The 17,637-nt window shown below is 48.5% G+C and overlaps 1 protein-coding gene across 4 annotated transcripts in view; it reads left to right on the top strand.

The window, feature by feature from the left end:
* Nucleotides 1-17,637, top strand: part of HRAS (HRas proto-oncogene, GTPase) — a 39,851-nt gene that overhangs the window by 18,007 nt on the left and 4,207 nt on the right. The window contains exons 2-5 of one of the 4 annotated variants that reach the window (XM_058829047.1): nt 2,524-2,591; nt 9,844-9,906; nt 11,373-11,526; nt 16,081-16,259. In XM_058829047.1, coding sequence (XP_058685030.1) covers nt 11,416-11,526; nt 16,081-16,259 — 290 coding nt within the window. In that variant the 5' untranslated portion in view covers nt 2,524-2,591; nt 9,844-9,906; nt 11,373-11,415. The remainder of the gene's footprint in view (nt 1-2,523; nt 2,592-9,843; nt 9,907-11,372; nt 11,527-16,080; nt 16,260-17,637) is intronic. The other 3 variants (XM_058829048.1, XM_058829045.1, XM_058829046.1) reach the window with 3 other exon arrangements.

Consider the following 17,637-nt stretch of genomic DNA (forward strand, 5'->3'; position numbering starts at 1 on the left):
GCATGCAGGTGTTGGTCTCTGGCTGACATCTCCTACTGAAGACATTTGTGATCTAAAGACTTAAAGGTTTTCTTCTTTCTATTTGCAATTAGGCGATTGTGTCCGGACTCCCTTGCATCTCTTTGTCGATTTGCTTCGTGGTGTTTCTGACACTCTTCCACAGCAAGATGTCATCCCTGAAGCTCAGGGCATGGTTTGCTTCCTGTCTGTACCCTTTCAATCAAGCAAATCTGGTTGATATGACTGGAGTGAGTGTTTACCCACTCTATTGTGCCTGGTGCAAGTGAGGACCAGAGCCTAGTGTTGCTCTTTTCTCCATCAACTGTTGATGTGTGTAGAGGAACACCTAAGTTGGGCAGGGTCTTTGGAGTTTTATGGCCACGTGCAGTGCCAAAGGCAGATCTGGATCTACCAGGGTTGTCCGAGGGACTGGAGATGAGGGTTTATACAAAGATGTAGGTACACCTAACCTTTAGGCATTATCAGAGGGACTTCAACCACTCTACTGCTCTCAGGGGCATTGCTTATTTGTGCATCAGCTTGTTGGGTTCCAGTGTTGAGGAACCACATCTGACACAGGCTTGGTGTCTTGCATTTCTGTGGTTTCTTTTCAGCCTTACTTGGCCTGCAGATGCTGGCTGCGAGCCCACCCAAATCCTGCTTGTCATTGTTGCTGTGGACTCCCAAGGAAGCTCTGGAAGGAAACCCCCCTGGCTTTTGCTGATTGTGCAGGTCATCCAGCAGATGCTGGAGGCTGTGATGGAGGTGGTGGAGAAGGCTTTGTGCTCCTGTCCCCTGCACACTCAACCACAGCCACTGATGAGCATGTGTTTCACGACGAAAGCTTGAATGTGGGGGAACAGAAATTACCAGCTTTACCATAAGTTTCCTGTGTGACCATCAGGAAGTCACTGAATTGTTGTGCATTCTTCATTGCAGGGTGGAGTTCCTTGTTCCTTGATCTGCTGTGCCAGTCATGTGTTTCTGAGGGGTGGGATATATGAATCTGTGTGAAGTCCACTCAGAATTGAAAGAACATGTCTCCTGTGTCCAGTTCTGTGATACCTGCAAGGCAGGATGAGTCCTTGGAGAGTGTCCCTTTGTTGCTCCAGAGCCAAAAGGAAAATGCCTTCCTTTTCACAGTGGAGAGCTGAAATCCTCACATCTTCAGTCTTTTTTGTAGCAGGTCTGTGATGTGACAGTGATGCACTTAATTCACCCACAACAACATTGCTTCGATTTATTTTAAATCCAGACTTCTGCAGAGGGAGGGGATGTGAGCATCACATTAACAAGACTGATGTGGCTGAGATTTACTATGGGCAGCAAAGTGAGGTTTGGGTAATTCAGGACCCTAACTTTAAATAAAATTCTGCTGATCCAAACTTAAACCTCACACCGTAACCTTTGGACATTTGTCTGGTTGCGTGTGATGGTTTCCCAGCATTGCACATACCATGCACTGGTTGGTTCTGCATGGCTACAGACCTGGTTGTGATGAATTCATTCACCATGGCTGTTGAAGAGCTGGGTTTGGAGGTCTTCTGTGGACCTCTCTGCCAGCAATGCTCGCTGTCCCCATCACTCTAGGCTGTAGCTGGCTGGTGCTGCAGCTGCCAGGTCCATAAATCAGCAGCGTGCTCGTGAATATCTGCTGCATAATGACTGATGCATATTCATGTCTGCTACAACATTGTGTCACCCTGCTAATAATGTGTCTTGGTGAGAAGGAAAACAGGGACAGTGTCCCAGTAGCTAGTGCCTCCTTGCTTCATTTTATCTCTTCTTTCTGCTGCCACCATGTCTTTGGCTCACTAAGACATCCCTTCTCTTGGTTTTTAATGTATTTTCCCCAGCTGCTTCTCCCAGATGAGCTAAAGTGAGCCCTGCAGGTTTGCTTTTTGCTGTGGCACCTCCTTCCCCTCCATCCCTGCTCTGCTAATAAATCAGGGTGTGTGCCTGCAAAGGCCCTGCAAGGACTAAATGAACATTATGTTTTAGCATGTAAATTAAAAGGATGACTAATAAAAATACACTGTGGAAGTATCTGGTCTTGGCTGTTCCTTTGAGCTCTGTTTTTGAACGAGCTTTTATTGGTGTCCCATTGGGAAAGGAAGAGCGAGAAGGAAGCTCAGTTTTTGTCCCTCATATCGAAATGGACTGTCCCTCACCTACAACTCATGTGTGGAGAAGATGCTGTTGCACCTGTGCTGCTTTATCCTCTGCCTTGAAAAACAAGGAGGAAGAAAAATGCTGTACCACCTTTCCCTGAAATAAATAAAATTTTGTAAGGTATGATTAGCAGCCTGTGAAAATACATATGTGAGAGATGATGGATGGGGGTTGACTCTGCTTTTCTTCTTTCAGTACAAGATCCAAAGGGCTGTCCAGGGAAGCTGGGGAAACCAACTTGGGTACAAACCAAAGTGTATCCTGAGATCTGCCCGAGTCCAACACAACCAGGACTATCTGTCCCTGAAGAGAGGGATCCCTCTCATTCCTGCTCTGTATTCTTTCTTCCAGGGGGACTTGAACCATTCCCAGACGAGAGGACCCTATTTCTCTGTGGGAGCTCATTAGCCATCCAGAGGGTGAGTGCTGCATAGGCAGGAGCAGACTGGGTGGGCTCCTGCTGTCCCAGGATACTCATTTGTCTGCTTTTATGCTGCTGGCCAACAGCTTCCACCTTTTATCACCCAAAGCCAATGCCACTGGCTGTCTGGAACTTTCTGCTGCAGGAGCTGTAGTCCAATAGGACATGTCCTGTGTGAACCATTCTGTTCCTGGAGACTAGAATTCACCAATACTCTTATAAATCCTATTTTGCTCTAAAACCTGACCTTTAAAAAAATCTCTTAACCGTCAAATGCTAAAAAAACCAACAAAAAATCAAAACAAACACCTAAAAGCATTATCAAAACAATTCTTGAAACTTCCCAGATGCAACTACCTTGGTTTTTTATCCATGAATTTGCTGGTAAAATACATGTCTTAGGATTTAAAGCAAGGAGGAAGTTGAACAACCATACCTATTTCCATTGCAAATCCTTCTCAGTGAAAAGGGCTTGTATGCATTTCCTGAAACCAGTTTCCTAATTTTTCTTTGTCAACAGTCATTTGGCAGGAATAAGGAAGGATAGGGAAGGGGAGGAGAACAGAAAGCTTGTAGGGAGAATGTGTTTCTTGACTCTGGCATCCTTTTTTTGCTGTGCATCAGTGGTGCTCAGGTTGGGATTGGCCCTTTTGTGGCCCACCTTACAGCAGTGACTTCCCTCTTTCTTGTAGCTGGGCTTCAAGTGAGGAAAACAGCAGAGCCTGCCCCTCTACTTCCAGCCCTACCTGCATCTCTGGGTGCTTATCTGTGGATCAGAGCATCTGCTTCTCTGCTGGCTGCCTGTGCCCATGACCCAATTGTGATTTCATCAGGATAATTGGAGAGCAGGGCCTCTCTTGCAGCACTCTGTGCTTTCCCACTTGATGTACCCTGCCTCCCCAATTGTTTCTGCTTTGGGAAGCTGGGATGAACTGCCAGCTCTGACAGCCCAACACAAAGACTCAGCAGGAGATCAACAGCTTTCCCATCCAAAACTTCTGCTGGGAGCTTTTTGTCTCAGGTGAAAACCCCAGATGGGAAATTACATTGCCTGAATTTAGTTCCCAGCTTTACCACCATTGATGGCTTTGGGCCAGTCCCTTGGCTTGTTTGCATCCCCTTGCCTGTCTCTGCAGTGAGTAGGATGGTGTTTCTGTTCATGCATGGTCACCGCCTCCATCTCTAGCACTGGGTGCTCCATCAGTTGCAGCTTGGTAGTGAGATCTGAATTTGTCCCTTCTTGTGCTGTTGCAGCAGAGCCAGACGGCTGCAACCTGCCCTAGCATGATGACAGGACCGCTGGGCATGGGAGAGGCTGGACCTTTCCCCGGCAGCTTCTTGGCAGCTGCTCCTTTCATCAGCAAGAGGACCAGGCAGAACATACCAGGTACCTTAGGAAACCAGCCTGGAGACAGCATCTCTTGTAATTCCACACCATTATTGGGCAGTGTTTTCCCCAAAGCCTGATATTCTCTAATAGCTGTAATTGCAGAGATCCACTTACACTGGTGCTGCATACTCATCTGCTCCAAGTTTCTACTTCATTGCACCTTATATCTTGTGGGAAAATCAATACAATTTGGTACTGAGACTGGCAAGCCAAGAGAGTGTTCAGAGCCTGGGTTCATGGATCCGTACCATGTGTTTTAGCACTAAGCATTTACTGACATCTATAATGTGGGTCTTGTTTTGAAGTTTCCTGGTTACCTGTCCATCTTTTTATATACTCAAAATACATCAGACTGCCTTTCACGCATCCCATTAATGCTTATAGGTGAGATTTTAATGTAAAGCAAAGTTAAAAGTTGCCTCTTCTCTTGAGCTCTATTGTACAGAGTACCATTTGTTTTTCTGAAAAAGACTGGGAGGCCTGAGAGAAGTCTCTTTTCCAGGGTGAGGTGGAGGGTTGCCAGCCCAGGCAGGGAAATGTCTGCCTCTGAACCACCTACTCAGCCCTGGGAGGCTGGAGAGGAGATGAAAGTGGAGGAGTCCTGGCAGTTTGCAGCCTTCTGCATCTTGACTGTGAGAGCTTTTCCTCCTTCACACTGCTTTCCCACACATGTTGCTATGTTCAACACTAAGTCCTAAGTCCTGACTGCAAGATAGGAGTTCAGCTTTTATTTAAGTGTCTCCATTGTCCCGACCTGCACTATGGCCTCTTCATGCCTTTGTTATCCATCTTCACCAACTTTCAGACACAACTCCAGTCTCCTCTTTCCTTATGCAGGTTCCTCTTGCTCATGTAGATCTCAAAGAGCGCTGAAGTGTTGGATCATAAATCACAAGTGTAATTTTAAAACTGTCTTCAGTTTTTTCACATCACCAGCCCTGCCAGATGCAGAGAACTGTTTCTTGGGTGCTATCACAAGTAGTCTCTCCCATCTGCATGTGATTTTTTTTTTAATGGTCTGTGTTTAGCAGTGGTGTGAGATACATTTTTTTCTTTCTGTGGGCTGGCAGCAATTAACCCACAGAGCAGTGTGCTTTCCCTCTGTGGAAGGTAGCTTGGAAGATTGGCTCTTCTGCAGAGACTGTAGTGGGATGAGCGACTTGGTATCAGGGAGACAAATAGAGTGGTGGTCGGGGTGAAGGTCCCACTATGGTTCTCAAGCATATCCCAGCACTTTCCAGAGTTTCCTGACTGTGTGCTGCTCCTCATGCCACATTCATAACGCTGGAGACATGGGCATGAGCAGTCCTGACTTAGAAGTTTCTGGAATAATAGGCATGCTCATGTTTCTTTGGAAAATAGCAATTTTGATGGCCTCTATTGGGTGTGGAGAGTGGGGGGCAATTCCTTCATCTAGAGGGAAGCTCATGGGTAGCTGGTTTGTTTTCTGGGTTTATTGTGTTAATGACTTATTTAGTAGTGTTACAGCTTACTTAGTTGTTTGCTATTTTGGGTAGTTATAGCTACCTGTCAGTTGTTTTTCTTGGCATAAGCTGCCAATGAAGAACTTTATTAAGAATATCTATTTTTTTTAGAGGGAAAGCAAGAACAGTCTAGTCACACTCCTACTGCCAACAGCAGGTGATTGCAAAGCTTTGTCTTTTACTTAAATATCTGACAGCTGAAGCAGGAACCAGGGAGCAGAGAACAGGTAGCAGTTTTGGAGAGAATAATACTGTCTTGTTTTCCTTTGTCCTTCCCTATTTTCCCAAGCCCTTTGTGGTTGGGTAGTCTCTGGCAGAGGGGTTGTGTTGCCAGAGGTGCTTTGACTGGAAACTGTGAGGGCTGGCCTGGTGCAGTGACCAGTCCATGCCTGTTCAAGACTCTGTACAAAGCTGAGGCTTGCACATTGCTGCTGGGACATGTTTATGGCTGCTGTGGAGAGGCAGTCCCTCTCTTCCAGACCTGCCTATCCCTCGGACCTGCTGCAGCTTTCTGCTGTTCTTCCTCACAGGCTTCTCCTTGAATGCACATCTGTATTTTCAGCCTCCTACATTATGTCATTCCTTACCCCTTTTCTTCCTTTCCTCTGCAGCAATATTTTTGTGCTCAGTCCCTTGGGACAGGCTGCCTTTTCCTTCAGATCTTGAAGAGCTAGCAGAGGATGGAAGAAGCCATTCTGCTCCTTTTTGGTGTTTTTTCTTTTTTTCACCCTAATAGAAGACATTTATTATCTCCAAGTTATCTCTCCAAAGCAGAGCTAGTATTTGCAACTTCTATTCTCTCTTTGGCATCCCTCTCTCTCTTTTCATCTGTGAGGTGCACTGTCTGAGTTTGCAGGTATACAGCCAGCAAGCCAACAACAGGCATAAATTGGTTAGATTTGTAGCTCACCTGTTGCCTTAAAAAGCAACAAGTAAATTAAAACGAAGCATTGGATAGGCCTCATGACAGAGTGTCAGCTGTCCCACCTCAGTTCCCTAATCTCTTTAAGGCTGGACAGGCCACAGAGAATATCAGCATTTTGGTCCTTGAGTGAAAACAAAAGGTGGCATTTCACACTGCTGGAGAGGCTCCTTCAGTCCCTCCACAGGCTGTGCTTTGTGATGTTGCTCACACTCTGGTGCGTGAGAAAATGGAGGTGACCAGACAGTCACTGGGGCAAGCCAACAAAGTTTTGCTTTATCAGTGCTCAGAAATCACTGAGTAGGATTCCTGATGTGTGGGTGTGGATGACTGCTGGTAAAAGACTGGGATAAGTGTAGTTGTCCTAGAGGACTACAGACCATTTCTGTGTGCAGGGCATCTCTGTTGAAGGGAAATAAAATCAAACACAGTGGCATTTGTGGTCATATGGCTTCTCTGGACAGGGCTTTGGAGGAAAGGATCTGAGATGACCCCAAAGATATTTGCAGAGTTTAAACTGACTTCTGATGCCTTTAAATGCAGAAAATCCCAGTGGGCAGGTGCAGTGATGGTGAATGCTCAGTAATGAACAGCTGTAAAACTTCTGGCATGGCTGGCCTTACTACAGCAGTGTTGTGCAGAAATCTGTCTCTTGACTTGTTTAGTTGGCTTGGTGTCTGTCCTGGGAGAGAAACAAAGTGATGGGAGGAAACAGGGGACACAGACAAAGCTCCTTGTTGTTCTGTTGGAAGGGTGTCAGAGGCTCCCTTGTGGTGAATGTGTTGGAAACCCACCATGTATCCCTTCTGCTTGATGCCTGAGCTCTTGTTAAAACTGTAGTGCTGACATGGGATTTACTGATGGGGCCAAGCCCCTTGAGTTCCTTACCTCTGCTGAGTGAGTTTCTGAAGGCTTCATAAGTCAGGTCTCCCAAACTATCTCTCTAGGCTAGAGAATAGGGACTGTGAAGAGATCGGGTTGTTTGTTGCAGCTGGATCTCTGGGTAACACCTGTAGCCTTGATGCTCAGACCTACTTTAGGTCCTAGCCCCATGACAGCTTCTGCCAAGCATCTTGGTCCTTGTTTCTGCAGGCAGGGCCTCCATGCTGCCACCCAGCATGTGCAGGCAGGGGAGGTGGTGTGCCCTCTGCCCTCACCCACGCCTCCATCCCCTCTCTGTGAGACAAAGGTAGGATGTTGGTCTCCATCGGGGCTGGGTGCTTGCTCTCCCTGCTTCCTGCACAAGGCTGGCAGATGGCTCCTGTTTGCTGGAGCTGTATGGCTCTGGCTACTGGGCTGGGAGCAGCTGCTGCTGCCAGGCGGAAGCACTCGGTGAGGCTTTCCTAGACAGCTTTGAACGGGAGCCAGGAGCCCTCTCGCTACAGGAGAAAATCCACGAGGTCAGGAAATGCAGCAGCAGCTCCGGCTCCACGCTGGGGCCGTTGGCTTGGCACGCGGATCCCAGCCCTCCTCTTTCCAGACGGTGCTCCTGGAACTGCTCTCCTCCTTGCTGTCTCTCTCAGCTGTTGCTTGACAGCCCTGTGTGTGGCTTTTGGAGAGTGTAGTAGCAGAGTGCTGCAGAGGTGATAAATTTGGATAGAGAAACACTAGATGGTGACCTGGATCAGACTTCCAGATCTTGAAGAGCTTGAAGAAGATGGAAGAAGCATTGCTCCTGCTCTGTGTGGGACTGGGAGGCTGTGCTTTTGTTTCCCTCTGTTATTTTGTGGTCAGCTGTGTGTGGGCTCTGTGTTGGCTGCTGAGCAATAGAAACTGGAAATCCTCGCATCAGGAGAAGCTTTCACAACCACCAACAGGCTGTAAAGCTCCATCCGGTGTGTCACCAGCATGAAAACTGGGGTGTCTGTTACCATCTATCTGATGGGAGCCCTGCTCTCTCTCCCCTGTGTCTGTTTTATAGAAAGCCAGAAACACTGCTTTTTGGGATGGTTGTTCCTTGAACTAGCCCCTATGGTGATGGTGGTGATGTTCCTGTGGCGCAGAGGAACAGCCACCCCTGTGTTGAAACTATAGGTGCATCAAAGAGCAGCCTTGCTCTTCCCATGCTCAGGAGCAAAAAGTGTGATGGGGGAATTACGAGATGGTGTTGGTAAGCTTAAGGATAGGACCGGTTGCCCAACTCTGTGGCAGAGTTTGGCCATATGGAAATCTCTGCTTTCCCTGCAGCTTTTGGCCAGGCTGCTTCTTCTGTGGGATTTGCCCATGCTCTGGTGTGCAGTTGGGTCTGCATGCTGCCCGTGTGAGGAGCTTGGACTGGGGAAAGGAAACAAGCTCCCCTGAGCATTGATTTTAGCCCACATTGATTCAGGCAGCTCTCATGCCCAGAGCTGTCCATCATTCCCCACGCTCTCGCTCTGCATTAGGACATGTTTTGCAGCAATGGTATGGAGCGGGTAGGCTGGACCTGCACTCCTTTGCAAGCTGCAGAATCTGTCCTGCCACTGCAGGGGCGAGGATGGCAGAGTAGTGGAGAGTTAGTTGAGGTGACAGCACCTTGGAGGGATGGTGTCAGTGAACAAACACCAACATTGCAGGGGTCTTGTATGTAAATTGTCCATGTGTGGGCCACAAGCGGAGAGTAGCAATAGCTCCTTTGGCCTCCTCATTTTCCCTGCCTCTTGGGTATGTGAGGGGCAAGAAGATGTGGATTTGTGTTTCTGTGGAGGAGCCAGATCTTAAAACTCTGTGCTAAGGTGGTGATAGGCAGAGCTTGCTGGTGTGTGGCCACCCCTCTGCTGTGCAATGGAGCTCAGCTGGGGTCTGGAGCAGGAAGACATTTAAGCTGATGTGGGTGACCACCTTGTCCCCTACCTCCTGCTGCAGTGTGGACCATAAAGCTGCTATGGCTGTGTGTGCTGGGGGGGTCTTCCAAAGGAGTAGGCAATGCTTTCCACTGGGGTGGTCTTGAGGGAGAACCCTCTCCTAGAGAACTTACGTCTTCTCCTCCCTGTATTGAGTCAAAGCTTTCATTGCCTTAGCAAGTCCTACAGGCCTGGGCAGTTGTGCTGTTTTCCTTGAGCATCTTTGTGGCAATTGCTTCATCATCAGTATCAGATGCAGAGCAAAGTCCTTGTGTTTTTCTGGGGGTTGCAGATCTCCCTGCTCTGTAATAAAAGGTGGGAGCTGGTCACAGCGCTTCTTCAGACCCCCAGGACCCCTCTGCGTTCAGCTGTGAAGCTGTTTGCTGAAGGAGCAATCCTCCCCAGACAGCTGTGCTGGTGGAGATGGTCAGTCAACATTTGCTCCTCAGTCCCCTTTTCACTGTGTCTCTTCCCAGAGAGATCAGAAGCCCGGGGTGAGGATCTCTCTTGTCCCTGAGAAGTAGTGCATGTGAGAACATCATAGACATGAGGGCATGCAGAGTAATGTGTGTGCAGAGTCAATTAGTGAGGTCACTTGGATTCTCTCCTGAAACCTTGCTTTCAATCTGCAGCTCTTTCCTGGCTGCCAGAACAGAGGCACATTGGACTCTGAGGGGAAGCAGTGTCACTTTCAGGTAGGTACCTAGGGTATGGCATTATTTGCACTTACTATACCCCTGCCATTCACCACTTTTCCATCGTGTTTAACTGCTTCTCCAGCATAGCAAACTAGAGGTCCTGCTTGGCATCATATTTATTAACCTGGTTGCTCTTTTGCTCCTTTTCCCTTCTTTAGGATTCTGGATGCTGAGAAGGGCATGAGCTTTGTTTGCCTTTCTGCTATCAGATAGCAGCTCAGGAAAGGGCTTCGGCAAGAGGTGGTTGTCTGATTGCTCCCTCCTCGAGATGGAGATGGAACTCTCTGGAGGGTTTAGGGTTGCAGTCAGGTGGGGATTGAAGGCAGAAAGTTCTGGCCTCCTTGCCATTAGATCTTTGCTATATTAGCAAATGCATCAGCTGTGGTCTGGGTCTAGAGCAGCCTTTGCTGGCACAGTTTGTAGCAACTTCCAGAGTTTAGGAGCAGGGCTGGCAAGCCTGGGGAGGGGGAGGGTGGAGTGATTTAACTGTCTGGGGTGGGAGGGTGGAGGAGGGGGTTTTAATCCCTGTGAATACTGAAGTGTTTCTGACAAGGGGAACTGGGAGTTTGTCTTCCTGCTACCTGCTGCATTTTGGGTGGCTTCCCCAGAGCTTGCAGACGGTGGCTGAGAACGAGTATCTGACCCTGGAGTGACTTTCAGTGGGCAGGGCCTGCAGTCCAATGAGGGTGGATTTCTATTTAAACCTTTGGGGTTTTGTAGTCTTCCTGAGTTAGTTCCTCTTTCTCAGCAGACTTGGAGCAGAAATTTAAGGGAGGAGCTGGGGAGATGTGAATCTTCTGCTGCTGAAGGGCCATGGGAGGTACTGCGGAAGTGTGGTTTGCTCATCCTGACCCTAATCATCGTTGTCAGTCAGCACCTTTTGTGACAGCATCTCTTTTCCCCTGTTGGGTGTGCCAAATTCAGCTCAGGGAGCAGGGATGCCCCTTCTGCAGTTCTTATGATAGCACCACCGTTAGCTGGAGGACAGGCAGAGGGTGGGGATGTGCCACTGTTTCAACTCTGCTGTGTGGTTTGAGGTTTAATGCAGCTTTGAGGGTGAACACATGGAGCATATTTGGGCAGGGCTTTTCCCTGCTCTTGTGGGAATTGACATTCCAACCTTGTTGTCCAAGGGTTTCAAATTTATCTAAAGATTTCAGATTGTCAGCTTGAGATAAGGTAAATCAGGGACAGTGCTGAGCACTTCTGCAAAACCAGACTTCTTAAACTGGTTACTTTAGGGGTTGATGTACACAGCCTGTACCTCTTGTTTTCTCATCAGTAATGCTCTCCTACCTCCTGAAGTTTGCTTAAGTAACCTGTGAAGTTTGCATCCAGACAGTCAGGCTGAAGGATTGCAACAGACCACAGGATAAGCAGATTTTTTGTACTTGGTTTGATGGATTATTTTTCCCATTTTAAAGTAACCTCTCTTAGCATAGTGACCATGTTTGTCCTTGCAGGTGGTGGTGCTCCTGGAGGTCCTGAGCTGGGGTCAGCTGGAAGATGACCGAGTACAAGCTGGTGGTGGTGGGAGCAGGTGGTGTTGGGAAGAGTGCTTTGACAATACAGCTCATTCAGAACCATTTTGTTGATGAGTATGACCCCACAATAGAGGTAAGTGGCTCTGGGCATGGGGTCAGTCTGTCTGCACGTTTTTGTCTTCTCCACCTCATCTCCAACCCAGAGCATGCTCAGTTTGGTCTCAAGTCTGAACTTGAGCAGGGATATTCCTCTGCTTTGCAGAGCTATTCTGAGTCACTATGTGTGTGTTCAGAGGTCACAGTGACCGACTTAACATCTCCTGCAGAAGGATAGTGGTGTCTGCTGAAGAGAGGTGACATGGGAAGCAACAGAGACTGGCAGAGCAGGGCAGGGGCTGAGAGGCAGCACAAAAGTCTTCCTTTCTGATGAGATGACAACATAGGGAGGGATTAAAGGTTTAGAATTGAAGAGCCATTTTGTGCCTGTGCTTCCATTTCTTCTCCCGTGAAATCAGAGTAAATGTATTGACTTTTTCTGCAGGATGTTTTGAGCTTTACTGATGAAATGGGTTTTATCAGAGCTTGGTTGTATTATGTATGTCTTGCAGTTTGAGCGAGACGTGCTGAGCAGCTGAACTGCTGTGGCTCCCAGAGTGCTGCCTCTGCTTCTTCACAACGAGTTAAAAGGGTGATGTGTTTGTCTCAGTCGGTGTGGATGGCAGCATTGACCTGTCTAGCTCAGCACCCTGCCTGAAGAAGCAGACAGGGACTCTGTGGTTCTCACAGGCTGTGTGGGGGCAGATTGGGATCCAGTCTTCAATATCTGTTGTGCTATTATTATTTTCTTTAATTTTCCAAAAATATATTCCATTCTCTATCTGCTTTCACCATAGTTAGCGACATGCTAATTAGCCTCTGCATGACTGACACCTTTGTTGAGTGAGATGTAGACAGCAGCCACTGCTCTGCACAAGGAGTAAAGTCCACCCTAAGAAGGCAAATTGCAGCTCTGTCATGCCTCTTGGACAATAACCTCCCTGTCTGCAGTCCTAAAGGATTCTTTACCAGATGCGTATAAATGCAGCTGTGGTTGCTGCAGTTATTATTATCATAATGGCTAAAGGCCCCAGCTGGGATGAGAAATCTATTCTGGTAGGTGTTGTCTGTGTAGTCCCCACCCTGAAGAGCTTACAACTTACATAAACAAGCAAGACAAGGTTTGGTAGAAAGGCAGAAATAGTCTTACAATCCTTCAGATGGGAAGGAGAGAAAGCACTTAAAAAGCACGTGCTATTACATCATTTGGCCAAGGTCACCTAGAAAGTCCATGGCAGAGACTGGAATTTAATTCAGGGCTCCTGAGTCTCCTTGCTTATGGATGCAACTGCCTTCGTCCCCAGCTCCTCTCCCCTTATGTGTTTGTCCTCAGTATTATTGTATACTTTTCACAGAAACCCATTCTGGGTTGATTTTGGCAAAAGATCCTCTCATGGAGAGTAACCTCCCTGGGGAGACATCTGCATGGTCTCTCTTGGACCTTAGGTGGGCAGATGCAACTCTTACCCAGTGAAGTGTTGGGTTTTGGCATCCTGTGTTTTTTGTCTCCAGCTGCCTGCTCCCTGCAGGGAATTTTCTCCATGTAAACAGGCAGCAGGGAATGTAAACCTTGCATGGCATTTCCCAGAACACTCTCCTCACCCTACCCACTTCTGCACTGCTCTGGGAGACACTTGCTCTCTCCTCCACTGTTCACTCCAGCCCATTCTGTTCTCCTCTTCCAAAAGCTGCCTCAAGCTGCTCTTCAGCCCTCTCACCGTTGGTACTTTTCCACCTGCGGGTACCACCAGAACCCTGATGCCTTTGCAGTTCCCTTGGTTGTACCCTGCTTCTCCTGGTCCCCTGGCCAACTACTGATTCATTTCAGGGTGATTCCTTTTAATTATGCTTCATTTTATGGGGATTTAAGAGACAGAGAGCTACCTGCTAGCCATCCAAATGTGACCAACAAACCACCTTCCTGTGACTAAGCTGCTTTGGATTGTGCCCAGGAGCTGACTATGACTGTTCAGCCAGCTAACAAGCAGCACAGCAATGCTGAAACGAGCAGGATAAAAGCAGGGGAAAAAGAGGATACGTGCATGTAGCAAAGGCATTGCCCATCGCCCACATGGACTGAGCACAGACAAAGGGGTGTGCAAGCAGATTGGGGTGCACTGAGAAGATGCTCCCAGAGCAGGAGGTGTGGAGGTTTGTCCCCTGTCTGGAGCAGAGACCCTGACTGGGTGTCACCCTGACACCCTGTACCCTCCGGATTCACGTGTGCAAATGTTTGGCTGTGTAACTCAACACTGTCCACCCCACTACAGCACACTCTCACAGGCCAGCTCTTGCGCTGCCAAGGATCTTAGGACTTTTGTTTTGGGAACAGGAGGGCCAAGGCAGCAAGGAAAGCTATGCCACTGGCATTGTCCCATGGTGAATAAGCAGGGATGGAATAAAGAGTTTCACTGTGTTGAGAAATTCTTTGGTTCATCTTCCAGCTCTTAGTAGCTAGCTAGTAATGGCTTCCCAAACCTCTGGTCATATCCTGACTGTAGTGCTTAGCAAATGGGCCTCTTGGCCTGGTCCCCCAGCACAGCTGGGATGCTCCCAACATCTGCCTGGGATCTTGAGTCTGGACCCCAAACATGTTTCTGCTGCCTGGCACTTCACAGCTGGGTCTGGCTGCATTCCCCTCTGCTTGTGGTGGGGTGGGACATGCAGGGCTGCAGAGGAGCGCTGAGGCTGCAGGCTGCTGCTGTGGGCTGGTGGCAGCTAGCCCTGCAGTGGCAGCCATGTCACCTGGGTATGTGGCAGGGACAGCTGAGCTGACATCCTGAGCTTCCTGGGGAGCGGGAGGTCAAATGAAGCTGTACACAAAGTGTTGATGGGGAAAGCTTGTCCCCTTCCTTTGCAAAGCATCCTCTGCAAGATTGTTTGACGTCTCTGCCTTGTGAGCCAGCTGGCTGGCCTTATGGGTAGCCTGTTGATGCCCTGAGCTGAAGTGTGGGATCTCTTCTTTGTCAGCATGCTGGGTGCTGGTGAAACATCCTGGAACTGGGGAGTTGGCAATTAACTGTGAACATGTGTGCCGAGAGGCTGGTCCTCTGTCCCAAGACAAGGTGCAGAGGTGGGAGGATGCTTTGTGGGACAGAGGAGGCACTCGAGACCTCTTGCACAAGGGAGGCTCCAGATACATTATTGATTAGAAATGGGAGCACATTCCTGCAGGGCAGCCTGCCAGTTGCCTTCAGAGCAGTTGGCTGGAAGCCAGCCTTTCACTCCATGCTTATTCTCGATGGGTCAGCAGTCCACTTTTTGGGAAGGCACAGCTGAGAAGGTCGTGGCAGAGCAGATTGCATCTCTGATTTCACACCCCTCTCTGCAAGGTGAGGAAAGACTTTAATTAGCCCCAGCAAATGACGTTGTGGTAATGAACCAAAGGATAGAGGCCGTGTTGGCCCCATTCCCTTTCTGTGCTGCTGCCAGTCCTGTTGGTGACCTTTGCTGTGTTGGCTGTTTGTCTGCAGACCTGCAAAGCTCATCTGATAACATTGTTGTGGTCATTGGAAGAGCAGCCGACATTTGAATTAATTTTAAACTGCAGCTGTAGCCTCTGCGAGTGGCTGCAAAGCACTGTGTGGTTGTACTGCTGACTTGTATCTTTTCCATACCTTTCATTTTGTCTTCCTTCTCTTGCTGAGAGTTGAGGATGCTGCATTGTCCACAGGAGATGGGTGTTGGAGAGGGATGAGGGATGTCCTCTGTGCAGGGCTGCCCCAAAGCATCTCTGCTGATGAGACTGAGCACAGGGAGAAGCATAGTGGGGAGGGGCAGTGCTTTGAGGAGCCTGCTGTGAAAATGAAACCTTCTGAGGGATGCACTGGGTGATTTCCAGAGCTTCTCACATCTATGATAAACTGTGATTGCCTTTGCTGCAGGGAAAACCCCCACCTTCAAAGGACCTGCCTGGATAGTTCTTACCTCTCCTGTAGCCCTCTGGGCACAGACTGGTTGTGGGAAACACCCTGTTCACAGTGTGATTTGATTTTTTTTTTTTCCTCATGTTTAAAGAAGAGGTTTACCATCAAACCCAGTCTGAAACCTTACTGGTGGCAACATTGCCTCTGGTGCCTGATTTGAGATGCATTGGAGGCACTGGATTTCCAGGTTATCTTAAACACTTTCCAGCCCTGCAGATCACAGATAGTGACTGGAAGCCCTGGCTGGTCAGAGCTCCTGAGTGTCCTTACTCTTCGAGCAGAAGGAATTAGAACTGAGACTAAACAATGCTTAGGAAATACTTGTTCAGGGCTATGCAGCGTGGTAGAGCTGAAGCTGCACCTGGTCTGCCAGAGGCAGGGCTGGGAATGGGGAGGGCAAGCTGGGAGCTGTCTTCTCTGTGGTTCTGACAGACAAGGAGAAACCTGCTTAGCTGCTCACTTTTTCCTTTGGTTTTTTTTTTTAATTATTTTTCTTTTCCCTCCCATGTTTGAAACAGATTGAGTCGTCTCTTCAATGGAAGCTGAACACAGGCAGAGCATGACCTGGCATCTTCCCAGGGATGCACTCGCTGCATCGTTTTGTTTAGCCAGATGCAAGCCCTCCCTAAATGCATCCTCCTTCCTTTCCTTCTCCTGTCCTGCAGGATTCCTACAGAAAGCAAGTAGTCATCGATGGAGAGACCTGTTTGTTAGACATCTTGGACACTGCAGGGCAGGAGGAGTACAGTGCCATGAGAGACCAGTACATGAGAACGGGGGAAGGATTCCTGTGTGTCTTTGCCATCAACAACACCAAGTCCTTTGAAGATATTCACCAGTACAGGTCAGTATCCTGGGAAGGGCCCTTTCCTCTTGCCTTGTGCAGAGAGGCCTTGCTGCTGCACTCTCCTGCCCACCCTTTCAGATCAGGCCCCACACTGGAAGCACAGACTGCCAGCAAAGACAATTAGCTCAAGTGGCCATTCCCCAGGGAAAAGACAGAGCAGACGGCTAATGTCAGTGACTCCAATAAAACCCTTCCGAAGGGATTGCTTGTGGCCTTTGGGGACCTGGTAATGTAATGTTTAAGTGTTTATGGTGACTAAAGAGAGAGCTGATCCTGTATGACCCCCCTCCCTTCCCTCCCTAATTAGTGGAATTGCTTTGTTAGCGCAATCAATCTCAGTGACTTCTACTGGCCCTAGAGCTGGGAGAGGAGGCTGGGAAGGACAGGGAAAGCTGCTTGCCCTGCTGTCCACTGTCACAACCAGGCTGTGGTCTGCCAACTGCACACACATGTGGAGAGACAGTCTTGCCCCACTGAAGCTTGGTTTCAACCAGGGCAAAGATGGAGCAGAATGGGAGTCAGGGCTCCAATGAGGTGATTTGCCCAAGAAGATGTCTGGGGAAGTGGTGGCAAAGCAGGGACCCTGTCCCAGTACCCATCCCCATTCTCCTCTCTGTTGATGTCGCCCCTGCAGAGCTGAAGAGTCAAGAGGATGATGTAAATACAGCAGGAATCTTCCTTGTTTACCCCGATGCTACCTTAGGGAGGGATCGTTCTGCTTGTGCCTTTTCCTATGGCTTGGCTGCGATGGGAAGTACTTGCAGAGGATGCAGGAAACGGCTCTGCCCGTCCCTGCTCTGTCCCACAAGGGACTGTATATCCCAGTCCCTCATCATAAACCAGAGTCCCAGTAATCTTGTTGTTCTGAGGACAGGCACATCCCTTCCTTGCTCTACCATCAGAGGTGCTGCTTGGAGCTGCTGAGATGTTTTAGTTTCATCCAAAAGGCTGCTCAGTGTAATAGCTGCACAGGTGCACTAATTTGGCTTCTTTTAGCTGAACCAAAGGACGGGATTTTCCTAAAGCACCTGAGGGATTGAGGAGTGTTCATCCTTGTGCTGGGGCTGGTTGCTGTGCATTGCTGGTAGGATGGCTCGATTTCAAGCCATCATGATGTAAATCACTGGCTTTCATCTCCTTTAGCCTGTGCTCTTTGTGTTTGCACTTTTAAAAGAATATTCCCCAGAGAAATGCTGGCTCTCCCTGGTTAGTAACCATTTGGAGGTATCTCTTTTCAGCTAAGTGTAGCCTATGCACTAAATTTAGTACTTGTATTTGCTGGTCAGGATGTTACACAGAACATTTAAATGGCCTTATGGCATATCATGCATATAGTCAGGCTTCATTTCTATGTTCTACTACATTAGAAAAAGAT

The sequence above is a fragment of the Poecile atricapillus genome, chromosome 1 (assembly GCF_030490865.1).
Source record: "Poecile atricapillus isolate bPoeAtr1 chromosome 1, bPoeAtr1.hap1, whole genome shotgun sequence".
Taxonomy (NCBI): Eukaryota; Metazoa; Chordata; class Aves; order Passeriformes; family Paridae; genus Poecile; species Poecile atricapillus.